Source organism: Pristis pectinata, chromosome 29 (genome assembly GCF_009764475.1).
Source record: "Pristis pectinata isolate sPriPec2 chromosome 29, sPriPec2.1.pri, whole genome shotgun sequence".
Taxonomy (NCBI): domain Eukaryota; kingdom Metazoa; phylum Chordata; class Chondrichthyes; order Rhinopristiformes; family Pristidae; genus Pristis; species Pristis pectinata.
In genome coordinates, this window is record NC_067433.1 from 1,368,075 (window position 1) to 1,391,613 (window position 23,539).

The 23,539-nt window shown below is 43.1% G+C and overlaps 1 protein-coding gene across 1 annotated transcript in view; it reads left to right on the forward strand.

Annotated features, from left to right (window-relative positions):
- Positions 1 to 9,461: 9,461 nt before the first annotated feature.
- xpo7 (exportin 7) overlaps positions 9,462 to 23,539 on the forward strand; it is an 88,732-nt gene continuing 74,654 nt past the window's right edge. Inside the window, 1 exon segment of the mRNA XM_052040719.1 lies at positions 9,462 to 9,585. Within this exon segment, the coding sequence (XP_051896679.1) occupies positions 9,496 to 9,585 (90 nt within the window). The 5' untranslated portion in view covers positions 9,462 to 9,495.

Genomic DNA, 23,539 nt, shown 5'->3' on the forward strand with positions numbered 1-23,539 from the left:
GAGAGAAACAATCTGACATTTCAGGTTGAGGACCTTGCATAGAAACTAGGAAATATCAAAAGACAAACAAATGTTAAGGTGCAAAGAGAGTTGTGGGTGTGAAGGGAACAGAGAACAAAGGGATCAGTGGAGGCAGGAGGGACTGACTGACAGCGGAAGGATTGTGTAACCTGAAGCTGGCATGTAGATTGATATTGGTATTGGTTTATTATTGTCACAAGTACCGAGATACAGTGAAAAGCTTTTGTTTGCATGCCGTCCAGACAGATCATGCCATACCTAATTACATGGAGGTAGTAAAAGGAAAAACAAAATACAGAATATAATGTTACAGTTACAGAGAAAGTGCAGTGCAGAGAAACAAATAAAGTGCAAGGGCCATGACGAGGTTGGGAGATCAAGAGTTCATCTTTAGCGTATAAGAGGTCTGTTCAAGAGTCTGATAACAGTGGGATGGTAGTATATCGGTTAGCGTAACACTTTACAGTGCCAGTGACCCGGGTTCAATTCCGGCCACTGTCTGTAAGGAGTTTGTATGTTCTCCCCATGTCTGCGTGGGTTTCCTCCGGGTGCTCCGGTTTCCTCCCACATTCCAAAGACGTACGGGTTAGGAAGTTGTGGGCATGCTGTGTTGGCACTGGAAGTGTGGCAACACTTGTGGGCTACCCCCAGAACACTCCAAGCAAAAAGATGTATTTCACTGTGTGTTTCGCTGTACATGTGACTAATAAAGATATCTTGTCTTATCCTTGAGTCTGGTGCTACGTGTTCTCAAGCTTTTTAATGACAGCTGGTGTGAAGGGTGTGCCAGAGAATATGCAGTGGCATTTCCTGAAATTACTGAAGGAAAGTACCGTTGTTGTGGGAATTACAGAAGCATAGAATTGTAGAATTTTACAGCACAGAAGGAGGCAATTCGGTCCATCATTTCCATGTCAGCCAAAAATGGATAGTTGTTGGTTTTAAGATCATTGTGTTTAATATTGGGCAATGTTCGCTCAACCTGTGTTCCACCTCCTTACTGTACAAGAGACCACATTATAACCAATGAATATAGTTTACTGAACTGAATGAAGTACAAGTATATCTTGAGACAGGTTTGAGGCTCTGGGTGGGAGGGTGAAGGGAAAAGGGCACACTTTGCATGTCCTATGTTTTACTGGGGAAGGTGCTGTGGTTGGGGAGTCAGCACTGCTGAAGATCACCAGGGACCAGGCAAATCTTTGTGTGAATCAGTGGAGTTTTCCATGGTTTCTTGCCACAATAACTATTCCTCAGAAGCAAGAGATGATCTGACCATCACCTCAGGGGAGCTTTCTATGGACATCAGAACATGAGATGATCAGACACAGAAGGATGAGGAGGCCATTCAGCCATCGCATCTGCTATGCCATTCATTAGGACCATGGCTTATCTTTTACCTCAACACCACCATCTTGCACTAACTCAATATCCCTTGACTCCCCTAATATTCAAAAATCTCTCAATCTGCCTTAATATATTGAGCATCAAGCCTCCTCGCCGCTCAAGAGTAGAGAGTTCCAAAGATGTACTTCGCTCTGGATGAAGAAATTTCTCTTCTTGGACATATTTCCCTATGAGAGGAGGTCATTCAGCTCACTGGATGCATGCCAGCTCACAAAGCAATCCCATTCCCCTGTGGGTTTACTTGTTACCTATTCTTACACATGCCCATTAACATAACCCTGATTCTTCTGACACCCACCCACACTAGGGACAATTTACAGTGGCCAGTTATGTTTGGATCTGGACTCCCTCCCTGCCTTTACACTTTCGAGCCCCTGAAGGACCTTATAAGTTTGAATGACATCACCTCCCCTTCTTCTAAATTCAAGACAGTATCGGCCCAGTCTGCTTTGTGTATTTTCATGTGACAAACTCGCCATCCCAGGAAACAAGCAGGTAAAGCTTTCTCACACTCTCTCTGTCACCAGTGTACCGTTGCTAACTAGGGAGACCAGTCCTTTGATATTTTCATGAGGGTCCTGTATAATTTCAGACGTCTTTACATTTGGACTCAAGTCCTCTTGCAACAAAGGCCAACATATCATTGTACCTAAACATTAACTTCTAGTAATTTGTGCGCTGGACACGGCTCTCGTGAACAACCCCCTTCAATTCTCGCCTTTATAAAAACTCCACCTTCCTGCTTTTACAGTTTTCTACATCACGTTCCACTTCCTTGTCCTCACCATTCACTCAGCTGTATTTACCCCTGAAGCTTCTCCACATCCTCCTCAAGGCCCGCACTGCCATCCACCTTGTGTCATCAGTAAACTTGGATATATTACACTTGGTCCCCTCAGTCCATTGATTTAATTTATGGACAACTGGGGCCCCAGCACCGAGCTCTGCATTAAACCAGTCGTCACAGCTTCCCAACCCGAAATCAGCCAGTTATTCCCACTCTCTGCTTTTTGCCTGTTAAGCAATCTTCGGACCACGGCAGAATACTAACCCCCAGTCACAAACCATCACTACCTCAGTACAGCAACACTTCGACCACTTTGCACTATAATGGACTTTGTTTTTTGTTGTTCTAATTGTGTTCTTCATTGTATAATTTCATGTTTAATTCATGTTTTTCTTGTGAATGTTGTGTATCTGATGCTCTGTGCCTGTGATGCTGCTGCAAGTAAGTTTTTCATCGCACCTGTGCACACATGGACTTGTGCAGATGTCAGTAAACTTAACTTTGACTTTGATCTCAACTGCTCTCTAGTACATCTTCAGAAGCTCCAAAAACAGCACATTCACTGGTTTCCCCAACCTATTCAGGTAGTTAATTCTCAGAATCTGAAGCAGAATCAGGTTTATTATCACTGACATATGTCATAAAATGTGTTGTTTTGTGGTGGCAGTACAGTGCAAGACATAAAGACATAAAAATCACTAAGTTACAAAAATAAAGAAACAGTGCAAAAGAGAAATAACGAGGTTGTGTTTATGGGTTCATGGACCGTTCAGACATCTGATGGCGGAGGGGGCAAAACTGTTCCTGTATCGCTGAGTGTGGGTCTTCAGGCTCCTGTACCACCTCCCCAGTGGTGGTAATGTGAAAAGGGGATGTCCCAGATGGTGAAGGTCGTTCATGGTGGAAGCTGCCTTATTGAGGCACCACCTCTTGAAGGTGTCCTCAGTGGTGGGGAGGGTTGATGTGATGGAGCTGGCTGAGTCTACAACCCTCTGCAACCTCTTTTGATCCTGCACAGTGAAGCCTCCATACCAGGTGGTGATGCAACCAGCCAGAATGCTCTACACCTTACACCTGTAGAAATTTGCAAGAGACATACCAAATCTCCTCAAACTTCCAATGAAGTAGAGTCATTGCCGTGCCTTCTTCATGATTGCATCAATGTGTTGGGCCCAAGATAGATCCTCTGAGATGTTGACACCCAGGACCTTGAAGCTGCTCACCCCACCCACCCGGGACATTCTCTCCTCTCTCCTCTTCCATCGGGTAGAAGATACAGGAGCCTGAGGGCACGACCCACCAGACTTAAGGATAGCTTCTACCCCACTGTGATAAGACTATTGAACGGTTCCCTTATACAATAAGATGGACTATGACCTCATGATCTACCATGTTGTGACCTTGCACCTTATTGCACTGCACTTTCTCTGTAGCTGTGACACTTTACTCTGTACTGTTATTGTTTTTACCTGTACTACTTCAATGCACTCTGTACTAACTGCAATGCACTGTGTAATGAATTGACCTGTACAATCGGTTTGTAAGACAAGCTTTTCACTGTACCTCGGTACAAGTGACAATAATAAACCAATACCAATACCTTTCCACCACTGACCCCTCAATGAGGAACGGTATGTGTTCTCCCGACTTCCCCTTCCTGAAGTCTACAATCAGTTCCTTGGTCTTGCTGACGCTGAGTGCGAGGTTGTCATTGCAACACCACTCAACCAGCCGATCTATCTCACTCCTGTAGGCCTCCTCATCGCCATCTGAGATTCTGCCAACAACAGTGTGTCATTGGCGAATTTATAGGTGGTGTTTGAGCTGTGCCTAGTCACACAGTCATGAGTGTAGTGAGAATAGAGCAGTGGGCTAAGCACGCATCCTTGAGGGGCGCCTGTGTTGATTGTCAGTGAGGAGGAGATGTTATTACCAATCTGCACAGACTGTGGTCTCCTGATAAGGAAGTTGAGGATCTAGTTGCAAGAAACACTAACGGTGTGTCTCAGATACTGTTCATATTTCATAATGGAGTTACTACTTTGTCAATAATAGGTACCAACTGCCGATGTCAAGCCAACTGATCTGGTGTTCCATGTTTCCTCATTTCTTAAATTGTGGTGTTCTATTTGCTACCTTCCAATCTGTGGAAATTGGTATCTGTGGAATTTTGGAAGATGGCCAAGGAAACAAGATCCCTGCCTTTACTCTTTCAAGCCCCTTCAGAACTTTGTAAGTTTGAATGAGATCACCTCCCATTCTTCTAAATTCAAGACAGTGTAGGCCCAGTCTGCTAAATGTATTCTCATACAACAAACCTACCATCCCAGGAAACAATCTCGTGAAGCTTCGTTGTCTCTCTCATACATACATTAAAAATAAGAAGATAATTAGGGAGGGGGTAGGACCACTCAAGGACAAAGGAGGGAATTTATGCTTGGAGTCAGAGGATGTGGGCGAGATACTAAATGAGTACGTTTATGTCGGTATTCACCAAGGAGAAGGACATGGAGGACAGTGAGATCAGTGTGGAGCGTACTAATATACCAGGACATTTTGAGATTAAGGAAGAGGTAGTGTTGGGTCACTTGAAGAACATTAAAGCAGATAAGTCCCCAGGGTCTGATGGGATATACACCAGGTTATTGAGAGAGGCAAGAGGAGATGACTGGGGACAAAGATTTTTGTATCCCCTTTAGCCACAGGCGAGGTCCTGGAGGACTGGAGATTAGCCAATAATGTTCCTTTGTTCAAGAAGGGAAATAGAGATAGTCCTCACGTCAGTGGTAGGGAAGCTATTGGAGAGGATCTTAGGGATAGGATTTATGCACATCTGGAAAACACGGCCTGATTAGGGACAGTCAGCGTGGCTTTGTGTGGGACAGGTCATGTCTTACTAACTTAATTGAGTTTTTCAAGGAGGTAACGAAGGCAGGGCTGTGGATGTTGTCTACTTGGATTTTTGTAAGGCATTTGACAAGGTCCCTTGTGGTAGGCTGATCCGGAAGGTTAAGATGCATGGGATCCATGGTGACTTGGTAGTTTGGATTCAGAATTGGCTTGCCCATAGAAGACAGAGGGTAGAGGTAGAGGGTTTTATTCTGGCTGAAGGTCTGTCAGCAGTGGTGTTCCACAGGGATCAGTGCTGGGGCCTCTGTTGTTTGTGATGTATATAAATGATTTGGATGAAGATGTAGATGGGTGGGTTAGTAAGTCTGCAGACAACACAAAGATTGGTGGAGTTGTAACAGTGTAGAGGGCTGTCAAAGTTTACAGTTACAGATATGGGCAGCAAAATGGCAGATGGCGATTAATCCGAGCAAGTATGAGGTATTGCACTTTGGAAGGTCTGATGTAAGGGGAAAGTATACAGTTAATGGCTGGACCCTTAAAAGCATTGATATACAGAGGGATCTTGGGGTTCAAGTCCATAGCTCACTGAAAGCGGCCAGACAAGTAGATAGGGTGGTAAAGAAGGCGTATGATGTGCTTGCCTTCATTGGTCGGGCCATTGAGTATGAGTCAGGAAGTCATGATGCAGCCATGTAGAACTTTGGTTCGCCCACATTTGGAGTATTGTGTGCAATTCCAACCACCCCATTACAGACGTGGAGATCTGGAAAGGTGCAGAAATGATTCACCAGGATGCTGCCTGGATTAGAGAGTATGAGAGATTGGACAAACTTGGCTTGTTTTCTCTGGAGTGTTGGAGGCTGAGAGGAGACCTGATAGAAGTTTATAAATTATGGGAGGCACAGAGAGAGTAGACGGTCAGAACCTTTTTCTCAGGATAGAGATACTAAATACTAGAGGACGTGCATTCAAGGTGAGAGAGGGAAAGTTTAAAGGAGATGTGTGGGTCACATTTTTTACACAGAAAATGATAGGTGCTTGGAATGGGCAGCCAGGGGTAGAGGTGAAAGCAGATGCGATAGAGGTGTTCAAGAGGTTGTTAGATAGACATAGATTCATTGGTTTAATTTGGCATCATGTTCAGCACAGATATGGTGCGCTGAAGGGCCTGTCCTGTGCTGTACTGTTCTATGTTCTATGGTAAGATCTTCTATCTCTCCACTGTCACCTCTTTCATGCAACTCTTCAGGTCCTGAGGATTTGTTGCCTTTCAGTCAACTTATTTCCTTGAGTTCCTCATTCACTGTAGACCTCCCTTTTTCGAAGATGCTTTATGTCCATGTCTGGCTCCTTTATTTCCTCTCTAGATCTCTCCATCTCAGGGGACAGGCAGCCATATTCATCCATTACAAGCCCACATCGATCTTGACAATACTTTGTCCCACCCTGTTCCCTGTAAGGACTCCATTCCATTCTCTGTCTCTGTTGTATTTGCTCCGATGATAAGACGTTCTGCGGTGGTACCACTGAAATGTCTTCTTTCTTCCTGAACCCTGGCTTCCCCTCTACCACAGAGGACAGAACCCTTGACCTCATCTACGTCCCTTACCTCTGCTCTCACCCCTCTCCTCCTGGACAGAACAAGAACAGAGTTCCCCTGGTCCCTATCTTCCACCCACCAGCCTCCACATTCAACAGATCATCCCTTGCAATATCTGCCTGCTCCAACAAGGGTCCACCACCATACATGTATCCTCCTACCCTTTCCTTTCAGTGTTTCGAAGAGATCACACCCTTCGCGGCTCTCTGACCTGCTCTTTTGTCCCCACCTACCACTCACCGTCATGTAGCACTTCACCATGCAACGGCAGGAAGTGCAAAAACCTGGCCTTTCACCTCTTCCTTCCCACTTTCCAAGGAGCCAAATATTCTTTCCCAGTGAGGTGGTGATCCACTTGCACTTCTTCCAGTCAAGTGTACTGCATTCGGTGTCCAAATGCAGATTGGGTTATGGCTTTGCAGAGATTTACGTCCATTCCGGACGTGTGACCCTGAGCTTCTGTTTGCCTGAGGCTTTAATTCATCATTCCATTCCAATTCTGACCTTTCCATCTGTGCCTCCTGCACTGTTACAATTAGCCCCAATGTAAGCTTGAGGAACAGCACCTCATCATCCACTTGGGAAATGTTGCAGCCTTCTGGATCCAATATTGAATTCTCCAACTTTAGGTAACTCGCTCTTCCTTTCTGTCTGTAAGGAGAGAATTAAATTTTTCAGGTCATATTTGATTGCATCAGAAGAAGGGAATACATTGCTTGCTGTCTGATCATAACGTATTAATCCAAGGGTTGGCCTCTCCTACTAGTATAATGGATACAATGTTACACCAGGATCTGAGGAGGGAGTAGTGAACATCACCCTGAATGTCAGACCAGAGGAAAGGGACGAGGGTTTGTGGAAACCTGTAGCACCCAAATTGCCTCCCATTCCACATTTAGAGATTGATTTTGATAGGTTAATTATACATGGGGACCAGGTGATGCGAGTGGATGGATAGGGAGGACTAAGCCCAAGAAACCAAGAAGGAGGTAGATAAGGATCTGAGGGGGCAGAGCTGGTGGACCCAGTTCTGGAATTGGGGAAACAAGTATTCAGATACACCGCTGGCTTAGGATCCTTTCGCATCTTGCTGTAAGCGAAATATTAGTTGTGCTTGTAGTGCAATTTATTTTGGCTTACTGCCTTAAACAAGAGGTTAGGCGACTGCAGTGTCAGGCCTCTCCTATGTTGTACGACTTATTACCCATATGGAACCTTCATTATTATAATCCCACTGTGTAAACATCTATGTTATAATCAACTTGCGTTTAATATACTGTTTTATTCTTTTCTTTTTTTATTATAATGTACTAATGAGGAATCAAGGCGTGGAGGTGTAAATTTTCCAGAAGTCATATCTGATTCCACTTTAGTATGTGCAAAAGTGTGTAACACAAAATGGTGTCAGCTTGGAATGTGGACACATTTGAGAACATACGGGAGTCCTGGTACACAGCCTTGAGAGTAGGCAATGGTGAAAAACATGATTTGCTGCAAAACTTGCTGTCTCTGTCTTTAAGTTATGTGCCTAGGCCGAAGGTCACGAGAGATGCAAAAGTACTAGGGTAGGGCTTTTGAAGGGTATAAAAAGGGGCTACTTTAGTCTGGAGTCACAACCAGTGCTAAGAGCCAGATTGATACAAGGCAGAGAGACAGAGAAGGAGAGAAAGAAAACTGTAGAAGAAGACATCAGACACCTGGGGTTCCCTCCGGCATTGTATTAGATCGGTTAATTCATTGATTGACTGATAAGTATTCTTTACTTCTGTATTTTACTGGTGGTTAATGAGTAGTCTTTATATAACCCTAATAAAGTAGTTTTTTCTAACCTTCAACACATGTATGGTGCCTCCTTTGTTTGTGACTACCTCTTTCTGCTGAATCAGGAAAGAACAAGGAATGAATTTTAAAATATTTTCTTTACATTGTCTCTATTAGAACCGGTCAATTCTACCCACATCACTTTGGCTCAGTGTTTCTATTTGTACAGTCTGGCCTCCTGGGCATGTTGCACAGCCTTAATATTAGGATTATGTTACACAGACAGGGTGCACAATCTGATCCTACTACATAAACTCATTTGGTCTCACCCTGTCAGAGATATTCCCATTGTTCTACCCACTCTCAACCCCCGCTACTGAAAACATTATATTCTGTTCCAATGAAGGGTCCCCCAGCAGAAACTTCAACTCTTTCTCCCTCCACAGATGCTGCCTGATCTGCTTTGTGTTTCCAGCATTTTCTGTGTTCATTTCGGATCTCCAGCGCCTGTAGGTTTACAGTTTCCCCCCTCCCCTCTCTGGCCAGTGGTTATTTTCTTTGCCATTTCCGTGTAATATTAAACTGCTGCCAATCGTTTCCTGCATTTCCCCAGTGATGGGTCTAAAGCACTTTAGGACATTCCAAGTTCCTGTTTTAGAAATTTAAATTCTTTCATTTTGCTCTTTTTGTAGGTGCATTTTCTTTCAGCTCGTTAGATGTTCTCTTTGCTTAACTGCAACCTGCTGCTCTCCAGGATTAGCTGCATCTCCCTGCGATCCCACCGCGGGCACATGTTGCCGGGCACACACGTGACACCGGCGCCGGAGCCACAAGGCGACTTCAGCCACGTGACGGGGAGGGCGGCAGCGCCACGCTGCGGCGACGACTTCAGCGGCACGGCGGGAAGAGAGAAGTGATACGCATGCGCGTCACCGGCAGCGGCGAGCGGCCGGTGGACAGTGAGCATGCTCGTTGCCGTCAGTGGCCCGCGGGCGCCGCCAAGTGCGCGTGCGCAATAACGGACGGCTCCGAAGCGGCGGCCTGAGCCCGGGCAGTGCGCAGGCGCATGAACGCGGGTGAGCCGAGGAGCGCGGGCAGTGCGCAGGCGCGTCACCGAGGCGAGCATGAATGGAGGAAAATGGCGGATCATGTGCAGGTAAGAGTGATGGAGCCGTGAGCTCCGAGAGGGCTGCGGAAACCGCCGCGTCTCGCCGTAGAGCCGGGGTTGCGCCGCGTCCGCAGTGGGCTCCTTTACCGTCCGCGGGGCGCGAGTATGCGGCCAAAGCGGCAGTGGGGGGGCAGGGAGGCCCGCGGACGGAGGGTTGCCGGGGTAACCGGGCAGAGCCTGGGCTGGAGATGGCTCCTGGGGCTCAGGCAGCTGATGTAAATAAACACAGCCTGCATGGATGGTGCTGGGGCTGCTCACCCCGCCTCCGGGCCCCGGCCCTGCTGCTGCTGCAGCCACAGAAACGCGCGATCGGCTCCGGAGCTTGGGGGGGGGGCTGCTCCTCCGAGTTTGCGATTCCACAATATCCGCTGACAACCCCGCGGCTGCATCTGTGTCGCTGCGGGGTCCGGCCAGTGGCTGCTCTCTGCACGCTAATCCCACCCAGCAGCCTCGGGCGGAGAGCAAAGTGGCCCTGTTGAGTTGGCCGTGCAACAGGACAACGCCATTCACAATTCATCATCGGTGTAAACTAACTTGATTAGGTTTGGATAAACAGTGCAGTATAGGGTTCTTTTAATACTGTTAAGAGGAAACATTCAAGCATTGGCATCAGAAGGCTTTTTTTACTTTTATATATTTTTAGATATCCGGACCTTTTGTTTGCATGTTATTTTGATTTAATCGACCAGAATATGAATTTGTATCTTTAAGGAGTCATGTTAAATATGTTTAGTTTCACCTATATTTTTGGTTTGGGGTCTACTATTCCAATGTTTCTTCTCTGTATGTTAGCACCTTTTCATTCTATTTGTTTCTACACATACTTACTATACTCTTACACTTGCATATTTCACCAGCTTCCAAGATTATTCAGATTCAATGTAAATATTTGTTTGGATATAAGTAATTATTTAAAGGTGTCTCATTTACAGTCTTCTGGACTGTTTTCTAGCCTTATTTGGTTTTGCACATGCTTGGCTGGAAAAAAATTGTTAGTTTTTCTTAGTTTACAGATTATTTTTTTCTAGTCTCAATCCCTCTTGACGTTGAATGCCTCAAACACCTTGCAATTCAGGCAAAGGTCACAAGGTCTGAAACATTAACTTCTTCATCCTTCCAAGGATGTGGAACATCTTGAATGTTTTATTTTTATTTTGTAACCCTTGAACAGGCTTACTTGGGTATAAGAGTATAAACATGAAAAATTTCTGATGTTCTTTGAATGTTTATTTCCTTCAAACCTTGACAACAAGTATATCCAAGTTGAATATTAGACTCAAGCTTTCAGCATTGAAATAATTTTTGAGGAAATTTTTTTACCAGAGAAACCCAGAGCCCACCTTACTTGTAAATCAGTTGTAGAATAGCTTACTCAACATTTGTTGGAAGGAAAAATGCTTTTTGTATTTGCTGAGGGGAAAAGGAAGGTCACCCATACTACATCCAAACATTGTGAGGTAGCAATAGAAATATGCATGACACACTGTTATATTGAGTACATTTGAGTACAACTTACTAGAATGCATGCTGAAAATATGCACTGCTGAGTTGGGACTTCCAAGAGTATGGATTGCCATGAAATATTGCAGGTGTGCAAACCTTGGGGTGGATTGATATTTTATATTTGGTGAACACTGAGTTCCCCGCATGATTCTCATCTATTGCTGAATTGTAGATTTGTCGTACTGACATTTCACATTGCACCAATGCAATGAATGGTTGTTTAATAAATGTGGCACAAAGGGAACCATTGAGTTTGAAGTGGGAAAACAGGATGGCAGCAATAGAAAGAAACAATTTGCATTTATTGTACCTTTCATGAAGTAATGAAAAAAAAGGCTGTCCTGTTGGTATTTGCATCTCAAGGACCTGAATACAAGGATGTAGAAGGTACAGCATAGCTATACCAAATCCAGGTTTACATCACAATAGGGTGCTGTGCACAGTCTAGGCTCCACACACCCAAGGAATTTATTGATCTTAGAATAAACCTACATTGCATTCAATCTAATTACAACTGGACATTATACAAACTAAGGTTGTACTACCTGGAATATAGATGATTGATTCTTTCGAAGTTTTGGGATATTAAATGAATTGACCATTAGAACATAGAACAGTACAACACAGGAACAGGCCCTTCAGCCCATGATGTCTGTGCTGAGCATGATGCCAAATTAAACTAATCCCACCTGCACATGATCCATCTCTCTCCATTCCTTGCATATCCTTGTGCATATCTAAAAGCCTCTTACCACCACTATCGTATCTGCTTACACTACCACCCCTGGGAGTACGTTCCGGGCATGTAACACTAGCTCCATGCATCCCCTTTAAACTTTTCCCCTCTCACCTTAAATCTAACCCTGCTTCTAAATGAAAATTTCTACCCTGGCTGCCTATCCTACCCATGCCTCTCATAATTTTATAAACTATTATAAAACTACTTTCTTGCATAGTCTAAAAATTATAGATGGGCTTTAAGGAGTGATGTCTGAGTTTGGATTTATTGCAGCGTGTATTTCATGGGAAAGTGAACAGAGGTGGAATGCCATTCATCAAAATCCCAGCAAAGGTTCAGCAATGCCATATGACAAACAGAATCTGACTTGTCCTGTTGTAAGCTAGTCCAATGATAAACAAGTAGGCTCCCATTCTATATCACTGGAAAGATCAGTGTGCATTTCAACATGTGAGGGTAGCAAACATTTTGGAGCTTTCTTTGACAAATAGCAAGTTATTTTAGATTAGTACTAATTTTAAATGTGTGATTGAGATTTACTAAAATAGCGTAGGGTTTGGGTAAATAGTGTTGGACCATGGATCTGCCATGATTTCATTGAATAGTGGAACAGGTTCAAGGATTGAATAGCCTAGTCTTTTCTTATGCCAACCTTTTCAAAGGGCTTTCAATTGTTGAAGTAGTTCTAAGTATTGTTATAATGTAATGTGTCAGTTAACTTGTGCATCATGATCTTACATAACAGTGAGATAAATGATCAGATAATCTGGCTTGCTGATGTTGGTTTAGTGATAGATATGAGGGAATTACTTTCCTTTTCTCTGAATATTGCCATGATTTTTTTATATTCACCTGAGAGGGCAAATGGAGTACAATGTCCTAAAGACATTCTGGTGCTCCTTCGTTTCCAGAAACGTAAACCTAGATTGTGCTCAACTCCTCTGACTCAAAGCAAGAGAGATTACCTCTGATGCCAATATTGGCACCTAACGATTTGTCAGAGATATGAGGTGAAACTAATCAACCTTTGAAAAGACTTGGCCTGAAGGAAATTTTGCAGAGAGAATAAATAGGTCCAGGCCAAGACGTTCAGAAATTCATATAGTTATGAAGTGCAGCCTCCGTATCGATGTGTAGATATTTGTCTCAGTTTAACTAGGAAAAGTAACAGATATCAAGGCCCTGAGATGAATATGAGTATGATAAAACAAGGCTTAGATGAATCAGCAGGAAGGACAGGGATGACGGAGTGGTCTTGGTATTAAAGGTGATGATCAGTGGGCATGATGGTGCTCTTTATCTGACAGCACTTGCAGAATATGAACCACAATCTTGGCTTTAAATATCAGACTATATTCTTAACTCCCATGACTTTCAAAGCAATCGGGGTCCTGTGAAACAAGTGCAGATGACTATCTTTTTATACAGACTTGAAGGAAGGTACACTGCCGAGCACCAAATTTGTTGGATGTGTTACGTACCAGCAACAATAGAAATACAACGAGCCATGGATAAGTGTTAGAAACTATTTTATTAATAACTGCTTGTTATTAAATAAGAAAAATGAAAACATTAGATATTAAACATTAACCCTGAAACTAAACGCGAAGTGTGTGTGTGGCAAATTCCCAAACCCCAAGTCTAGGAATGGTTCTCGAAGTTCAGTTCAGCAAGTCATAAGGTGAAACGTGAGCAAAGCCTTTTGCAAAACCACTGTTGACTGGAGAGAAATTACGAAATCCACTTGTTCCACGATGGAACCCGTACGACACCTCAATCACTGATGATCTCCACTGCTTTGTTCCGAAGTATCTGCCACCCCAAAGGCATTCGATATGTGGCCGCCCACAAAAATACCTGCTTTCCAGTACAGGTTAACCGCAAAGTGGACTCCACTTGATTGCTCCAAAAATCCACACATGGATTGTAATGACAGACACAGTTATTGTTCTTCATCCATCAATACAGAGACCAGCAGTCAGTATCTCTCTCTCACTCTTGCTCCCTCTGTGCAAACAGCCAGTCCAGCTCCAATTATAGTCTTGCCACCCTGTAGCTTGTAGATAGCACACACACCACTACTCTACTGTCCAGGTGCCTTAAAGGGACATTCACCAAGTAGCAACCTGGTTCATAACAGATGTAATGAAAGGGTATTTTTTTACATTCTCTGAACAAGTTAACTTTTGAGAGAAACCAGGAACTTTACCTGTTTCAGGATGGCATTCCTCCTGTTTGAATTATCCCAAGGGTCTGTAATAACTGAATGTCAATTTTCCAGTTTTTGTTAAATGGGACTGCTGAATGTGTTAGAATTTTAGTGAATACTATTCCACCATCCTATCTGCTTCTCATGATAGTTTTTTTTGCGGTAACTCTGGATCATGTGGTCAGTGGTCTGTGTTAAGGCGTTGGAAAGGGTGCAGAGGAGATTTACCAGGATGCTGCCTGGATTGGAGAGTATGGATTATGGGGAGAGATTAAAGGAGCTAGGGCTGTTCTCATTGGAGAGAAGGAGGATAAGGGGAGACATGATAGAGGTATATAAGATATTGAGAGGAATAGATAGAGTGGACAGCCAGCGCCTCTTTCCCAGGGTGCCAATGCTCAAAACAGGAGGACATGGCTTTAAGGTATTGGGTGGGAAGTTCAAGGGTGATGTCAGAGGGAGGTTTTTCACCCAGAGAGTGTTTGGTGCATGGAATGCGCTGCCTGGGGTGGTGGTGGAGGCTGATACATTGGACAAGTTCAAGAGATTGTTAGATAAGCATCTGGAGGAATTTAAGTTAGAGGGATATGTGGGAGGAAGGGGTTAGATAGTCTTAGGTGTGGTTTGAAGGGCGGCACAACATGGTGGGCCAAAGGGCCTGTATTGTGCCTTATTGTTCTATGGTTTTAACTTTATTTTTCCCTGGTTCTGGAGCGAGCACACTTAAACGTTGAAGTTGGTAAAGGAAAATTTTGTAACCTGCTAAACTGTCACCAGTGCACAGTAAGTAATTATTTCAAAGTGCTTATGTGTACTATCTTCTGGTTTATCAGATGATTAGCACCCAAATCTTGGGGTAGTTGAGAGGGACTGGTTAGCACGGAATGGCAATCTGAATGGAGCCAAGGTGCTCTGCCCATCTTGTTTATTTTCTTAGTGGCAGATTCTTTGGTGAGCAGCACATTATATACAGGATGCAATTAAAAAGCCAATGGATCGAAGTCAGCCAGAATTCACTGGACAAACCAGACAAGAAAAGCAGCACTATAACACAAGGTCCTCAAAGTAAAGTGCGTTGAATTTTCAGCATAGGAACAAACCATTCAACTCACTGATCTGTGCTAGTTTAGCCATTAGTCTGTTATAACAGTCTGCAAGTTGAGACGAAGGGCCTGTTTCCATGCTGTATGTCTCTAATATCTGTCCTTTCCTTTCTTCCTCACATTTGACTCGCCTGTACTTTCAGGGATCTCTGTTCTATCATAACTATCCCCTTCGTTTCCGGATTCCATAATCAGCCCTGTACGGATAAAGAAGTTTCTCCTAAACTTCTTACTGGATTTACTCATAACTGTTCTAGGCCTTTGGTTGGTTGTGGAACAGCTTTTGCAATTTGGATGATAGCCTACAGGTGTTTACAAGGAGGACTTTGCAAGATTGACAGCTCGGAGTGACTTTGCATTTCTAAATCCATTATCAGGTGGTCTTCCCAGATTATTCTTACTCTATTTTGTCATAGAGTGGGAGTAGAACTGAGTTTCTTGCTAAGCCATTACAGTGGGAAGTTAAAAGTCAACCACACTGCTGTAGATCTAGAGTCGCATTTAGACCAGTCTAGGTACAGCTGGCAAATTTCTTTCCGTGAAGGACGGCGGTGAATTATCTGGATTTACAACAGTCAGACAGTTTTATGGTTACTATTATAGTAGTTTTTTTTGTTTAATTTTAATTGCAGGTTATTTAATCAAATGAATTTAAATTCCTCAGCTGTCAGAATAGGACGTAAACTTGTCTCTGATTTTTTTTTAATTCAGGCCTCCGGATCACTAGTCCAGAAATTTATTGAGCCACTTTATGGTTTGCGCTGTTAGTGAGTTATTTTTCTGCTTAAATTTTTCAAATTAAGAATTTGCAATTCAAACAAGCTTTTGGTATTTTGCCTAAAGTACACAAGCTTGCAGGTGTGCTTCCCAGTGCTTAGGATTGGAGCTCACTCCAAGAATCTGCCTACCTTTGCATTACTGGGACAAGCCTGATAAAGTTTATGGCAGAAATCACCACAGCTTGTTCACATCTCAGACCTCAGCCCAAGGTCTGGTAGAAAACACTAAATCCTCAAAAATTGGGTCTCTACTATTTCAGCTTAAAGGTGAAAGTCACTTAAAATATATTTTCTCTTTTACGTATAATGTTATTTGCTATAGCAAAAATTACTGAAGCAGATGTTCCAAATAATGCTAGTCGCCCACTCCCGGCCTCTAATTTTTCTATTGCAGGAAAGTGCCCCACTCTTGGGCTAAAACAAATCCTCTTGCAAGACAGTTAATATACACAAATTACAACATCCTGGGTTTCTAGATGTGTCTTTCATGCAGCAACCTGTCCAAAAGTTACTCACTTGGATGACAAATAATTAGAGTTCCCATACTTTGAATTTCAGATGTATATTCAAAAAAGGAACACTGTCACTTCTTGACTTGGAACCAGCAATTTAAGCATTTAACCTGTAAGCTTCCCTCACTGGAAATTAGAAACACTTTGTCCTCATGTGTTTTTGGACTTCTAACAATTAGACTTTGTGAACTAGACATGACTAATGCCCCCACCCCAACCATGCTGCTGCTCTAATTCCAGCCTTGTCTACCCAGATTTCTGCCATGCCACACTGTTCAATAATTGTTGTCAGCTGGCTTGGACCTTGAATTTTCTCTTTAAATCTCTCTATCTCTCCTTTAAGACACATATGTACAACTTTATCAAGCTTTTGCTCACATGACCTAATATTTACAGTGGCTCTGCTATTTTTTTCTGTAATTGTATGGAGTATATCCTGTCACTAAGAACAATGCAGGGAGCTGCATCATCCAGTATTACAAAATCCTTTATCTATTGTCTGAGAGGGACCCTGGAAAATCCATCACAAAGTTAGTCACCCTGAAATGTGTTTCCATTCTATAACTGCTACATAATTGAATGCAAACCATGATTCTAACCAATGGTTCCACTAAAGAACTAACCTCATTGCAGACAAAATAAAGCTATGTAACCACTGACCCTATATTACACCTCACACCAAAAGCTTTCTGGAAAAGTGGGACACTGTTCAAACTTCACTGCAGGACTAAGAAAATAAGTCTTGTTCTATCTTGTCCTATTGGCAAGAAAGTTTAATGATCCATCCCTGGCTCCCAAGGTTCACAGTTAGGCCCTGAAAATTATAGATCACTTTCTGTATCTTGGGAACCACCTCTCAGCAAACATTGGTGAAATTCATTGTTGCCTTCAGTTTTCAGCATTGCCTTTGAGCAAAAGAGTGTTTGAAGATCAACACTTCAAATGAGACACAAAACTCAGTGTATTGGATAACAGTGCTGCCTGCCCTCCATGATGCTTTGGAGACATAGACAACCTACAACATCTCATAGCACTTTGGTCTCCGCAAAGTACTTCAAATTCACTGGCACCATAAGTGAGCTAACATCAGCAACTCTTCCCCAATTAGCATCAAGACTCCGGTTACACTGTCGGCTCCAAAGAGCACACTACATTGCTCATGCCCAACACCCGACTCTCAAAAAAGGTGCTGTACTCAGAGCTCTGTCAAGGCAAGGGATTACCAGGAGTACAAAGGAACTGCATTAAGAATATTCTCAAAGCCACTTGAGAAAGTGTAGCATGCTCACTTACTGCTGGCAACCTCTTGCCTAGGATTGCTTACAATGGAGGAGGAACACCTGGGATAATACTGAGAACCTTGAGTCTCCTTGGACACATGGAAGCCTAGCAAAATGCCGGAAAGAGTGTACCACTCCCATATAACCCTCCCTCCCTGCCACAGATTCTGAGTCCTACATTGGCCCCATTAGCACCTCAGAACCCACAGAACTGGAGTGGATCCAAGTCATTCTCAACTTCAAAGAACTTGCTTAGAAGAGAAGTTCCTACCTACCCAGCCTGAGCTCAGTGGGACCCAGCTACATGGGTTGGGTAAACCAACAAAATATTTGGACATTTGGCACAGTATCCATTTTCAGGATACAGGTATTCTCTATCCTTGATCAACAGCAATGTATCCACAGTATAGCAAATCTTTTTTCGTCACATAACTGCATTTAGAAAAGGTTATGTGCATGGGTTGGGTTCAGATTGCCTGTGTTCAAGTTTGGGTTGGGTTTTAATTTTGTACCCAGACAGACATGCAGTGTGGAGTCCTTTGGGATTTTCTGCTTGTGTTAAAAATGCAACCTGTTGATAAAGGGGTTGTATCAGTTTAGGCAAGGATTCTGCATAGCAAAATAAATATTAGATAGTGTGTAGTCCAAACTCGCATCCCATTAATAGTCATATTTGCATATAATAATGAGATATTCATTTCTTTTAATTCAGGATGCTGTCCTGGATTCTGTAAGATGTATTCTGTTAGTACCTATTTGATCATTGGATCTTGCATTGTTATTTGTGTATTGGAAATTATCGTTTATTTGTTCACAGGATGTGAACATCACCATCATTTACTGTCCATCCCTATTGGCCTCTGAAGTGAGGATATAGTTAAAAACCAACCACATGGGTGGGTCTGGAGTCACCAGACCAGGTGAGATGGCAGGTTTTCTTCCCTGTTTAGTGAGCCAGATGGATTTTTACAACAATTTGATAATTTTGTGGTAACATTTACTGAGAAGTGCTTTTTTTTTGTTTTAATTCTACAGAAATCATTTGAGTGAGAGTCTGTGTACTGAGCCAAAGGATGTGGGCAATGTACCAAATGAATATCTAGTCTGTACTCACTAAGAAGGAAGACATGATATAATGAGGGTTCAGGAGTGGTAATATTCTGGAATATGTTAGCAGGTCAGAGGTCTTGGAGTGCATAAAACTCGATAAAGGGTGTGATGAGATGTATCTCAGGCTGCTATGGGAGGAGATTGCTGGGGCCCTGACACAGATTTGTGCATTTTCATGAGCCACAGGTGAGGTGGCAGGTAGCTGGAGGATAGCTAATGTTCGTTTCTTCAAGAAGGGCAGTGGGAATAAGCCAGGTAACTATAAACCAGTGAACCTTAAATCAGTGGAAGGGAAGCTATTGGAAAAATATTACACTTGTCAGGGATAGTCAGAATGGGTTTGTTTGTGGGAAATCCTGTCTCTCAAATTTGATAGAATTTTTTGAAGAGGTAACTAAGCATATTGATGAGGGGATTGCAGTAGGTGTTGTCTTCATGGACTTCAATAAGGCCTTTGATGAGGTACTGAAGAGTAGGCTGGTCCAAAAGATTAGAGCCCATGGGATCCAAGGCAAGCTGAAAAGTGGATCCAATGGGTCGGTCTGGGACTTCTGATGTTAGTGTATATCACACACAACTTGGATGTGAATATAGGAGGTATGATTGGTAAGTCTGCAGATGGCAAGAAAATTGGTGGTGTTGTAAGTTGTCTAAGGCTACAGCATGACATAGATCTGCTGGAAAGCAGGGTGGAGCAATGGCAGATAGAATTTAATCCCAGTGAGTACAAGGTGATGCATTTTAGGAGGCAAACAAGGGTAGGACATACACAGTAAATGACAGGGCCCTAGGGGGTATTGATAAACAGAGGGACTTTGGGGTACAAGTCCATAAATACCTGAAAGTGCCAGCACAGGTGGAAAGGGTAGTAACAAAGGCGTATGGGATGCTTGCCTTCATCGGCTGTGGCATAGATAAGATATTTATTTATTAGTCACATGTACATCAAAGCACACAGTGAAATGTGTCTTTTTGCGTTACTGAGAATGTGCTGGGGGCAGCGGGCAAGTGTCACCACTCTTCCGGTGCCAACACAACTCCCAGCCTGTATGTCTTTGGAATGTGGGAGGAAACCGGAGCACCCGGAGGAAACCCACGCAAACACAGGGAGAACGTTCAAACTCCTTACAGACAGCAGTAGGAATTGTACACGGGTTGCTGGCGCTGTAATAGTGTTAAGTTAACCACTACACTACTGTGCCGCCCCTATATATGAGAGCTGGGATATAATGTTACAACTTTATAAAACAGTTAAGCTGCACATGGAGTGTTGTAAGTTCTGGTTGTCACTTTATTGGAAGGATGAGATTGTGTTGGAGAGAGTGCGGAGGGGGTGAGATTCACTGTAAAAACTTTATCAAATGGCTCAGTGGCACTGGCCATGATTTGCTTCCCCTATCTGCAGTCCACAAATGCTGTACCCACTATGGGTTTCCCAGTGGCGTAAGTGATGAACCCTCATCCTTCACTGCCAATTATAAGGCTGCACATTGCATTTTCACATTGAGCCTTGAAGATGCATGTCTTTTATATATAAAGCAACTAATTAGTTTTAAAAGAAAATGCAGGCGTTTTATATCTAGTAAGATCCCACGAACAGCAAGTAGATATGAATGTTGTTTGGTGGTGTTGGAGATATCCTAATAATGCATCAGCAATCAGGTGGCATCCATTACTAAACTGAAATCTCAAATCAGATGAGACCTTTAAAACAATGGGTTTAATCTTTTAAGGTGATACTTAATCCCAAATTAACAACCTTCTCTATGCAGCTGTTGCACATGATTGATTCTAGTCTTCCAATTTGCATTTATAGCAACAGATTTATTGGCTTTCTATTGAAAATTATATCTGTGTAATTGTTTCAAGCTTTGAAAGTAAGTGCATCGCAGCAGATCCCATTAGCAGCAGTGGGATGAATGGCAGTATAATTTGTTTTCTTTGTTGGTTATTAGAGGAATATTGAGTGAAACATTCTGGAGATCCCCTTTGTTTCTTGAGCAGTGCACTGGACCTCTTGAATCCACTGAGAAGGCAGATGGTTTCTCATTTTCATGTTTTATGCAAAGGATGCCATCTCCAAAAGTGTTACGTTGTCTCTGGGTGGCATTGAGGTAGGTGTCCACCTGCATTATGTCTTTATCTGAATTTAGGACCAACTGAGCATAGATGAGAGTACTACTAACTGAGCACAGGTAACAGCTGCCTCTGGTGCCTGCACAGTTGCAACATTGGTGAGCACCTTTGTTGTATTGCTGCAGCTGTTGCGGCTTAAACTTTGTTTAAACAAAGTGTGATTGACCTACAAGTGTTCATTGGTCATTAATGACATGTATTTGGTAATGATGTTCTGGGGCTGCACACAGTGAGCATTGTATTGTTAAAGATAATTCAGAAGAAGAATTAAAATACTACCTGCTTGCCTCAAGGGTTTACCTGGACATTCTAGATTGCTGATGTATTATTGGGATACTTCCAGCCACAGTCAAACAATATTCATATCTAATTAGTGTTTGTGGGATCTTGCTAGATTCAAAATGACTGTTTTTTTCCACCAGCAGTGCTCACTGCACTCCAGAGAAGCTCACTACATGTGAAATGAAGTACACTTCCAATTTTTGAGACCTACATTAAAATGACTAGTCTGCAAGAGTGCCCTAATTAGCTGAAAAGCGCTAAGGGACTTACTGAGTTGTAAGAGATGCTATGGAAATGTAAATATGTCAAAGCCAAAGTGCTACTGCTGATCACTTTGATCTATAGTTGGCAGGCCAGTCAAGATAAGTCTTGCCAGCTGCAATGTTCTTGAGAGGAATTTCAGTGCAGAGCCAAGGAGGGTAGGTGTGAGTGGATTGTGGGTATCATTTAAGCAACTGCAAAGCAGCTGAGGTCTATTGACAAAGATACGATCACAGTAGAGAGCATGCTGACGAGGAGCTTGTCCATCAAAGGAGGAGCTTCAGTCCATCAAAGAAGAAACCATGTGTTTTTCCAACATTGAAGTGAGCCATGGAGCAATACACCATGGATACAGGCCCTTCAGCCCAACTAGTCTATGCCACCCACGGTGCCCACCCAGCTAGCCCCAATTTCCTACTTTCGACCCATATGCCTCAAAGTCCAGCCCCTCCATGTACCGATCCAAGTTCTTCTTAAATGATACTGTTGTACCTGCCTCAACCTCTTCCTTATTCCATATACTCACCACATTCTGTGTGGAAGAAAATTGCCCCCTGGTCCCTTTTAAATCTTTCCCCTCTCACCCTCAACCTAAGCCCCTTAGTTTTGGACTGCCCTACCCTGGGGGAAAGATTGTTACCATCCACCTGGCCTATGTCTCTCATAATTTTGAACACTTCTATAAGGTCAGCCTTCATCCTCCTACATTCCATGGAATAAAGACCCAGCCTGGCCAATCTCTCTCTCCCTGTAACTCAGGCCTTCTAGTCCTGGCAACATCCTCATAAATATTCTCGGCATTCTTTCCAGTTTAACCACGTCTTTTCTATAATAGGGTGACCAAAACTGTACACAGTACTCCAAGTGCGGCCTCAGCAACGACTTATACAATTGCAACAAAATGTCCCAACTCCTGTACTCATTGCCCTGACTGATGAAGGCCAGAGTGTCAAGCACCTTTATCACCACCCTGTCTACCTGTGACACCACTTTCAACAAGCTGTGCACTTGTACTCCTAGGTCCCTCTGTTCCGTTACACTCCCTAGTACCCTACCATTCATAGTACAAGCCCTATACTGGTTTGACTTTCCAAAATGCATCACTTATCTGTATTGAAATCCATCTACCACCTCGGCCCACTTCCCTGACTGATGAAGATCCCCTTGTAATCTGTGATAACCTTCTTCACTATGAACACCACCTCCTAATTTCGTGTCATCTGCAAGTTTTTTTTCCTGGACCAGGACATTGTATTCTTAGTGACTGGGGTATTGTACACATGGTTGTATCATGCATGGAGAACAAAGATTTGATCAAAGAATAATTTGTATATTAGCATGTATGAATGTGTGGATTCACCATGCAGATGACCGAAATTCTCTCATTTACTGAGCTTTGAACCTGTATCACTGATGCTGAATACAGAGCTGCCTTTCCCTGTCATTCGTCCCTGGACCATTTCAGTGCTCTCCTGCTGATCCCTCCTCTCCCACCTTAAGAAAACTTGTGCCCATCCAAAGTTCTGCTGCTCATATCTCACATTTGCCATATCTCATTCACAATTTACAGCTATCCTTACAAATCTATTCTCGTGCCTGCTCTGACATTTTAGTTTTAAAATCTTCATCTTTACCTACAAGACCAATCATGCCCCTTGTCCTTCAATTTCCTGCCATCTCAGCAATCTCTTCCACTCTGCACATCTTCTAGAGCACTTTGCCTCTCATATTTAGTCTCTTGTCCTTTCTTGATTTTTGACACTGCATCATTGGCATTTGGCTACAGGTGACCCCTGCTTTTGGAGGGGGGGGGGGTGCCGGTTGGGGGTGTTCCTAGAAAACTGGCCCTATTGCGATTTTCTGTAACAAAAAACTGCATCATCTGCACATGCATCATGATACACAAATTGAAAGATACATTTTATGTTAATTTACTTTTTTTTAGTAATTCCATGAGAGCAAATTTTATTCTCACGTTTTTAGCTAGTGATTTGTGAATTCTGCAAGGGTGAATTTCCGTTACCTGAA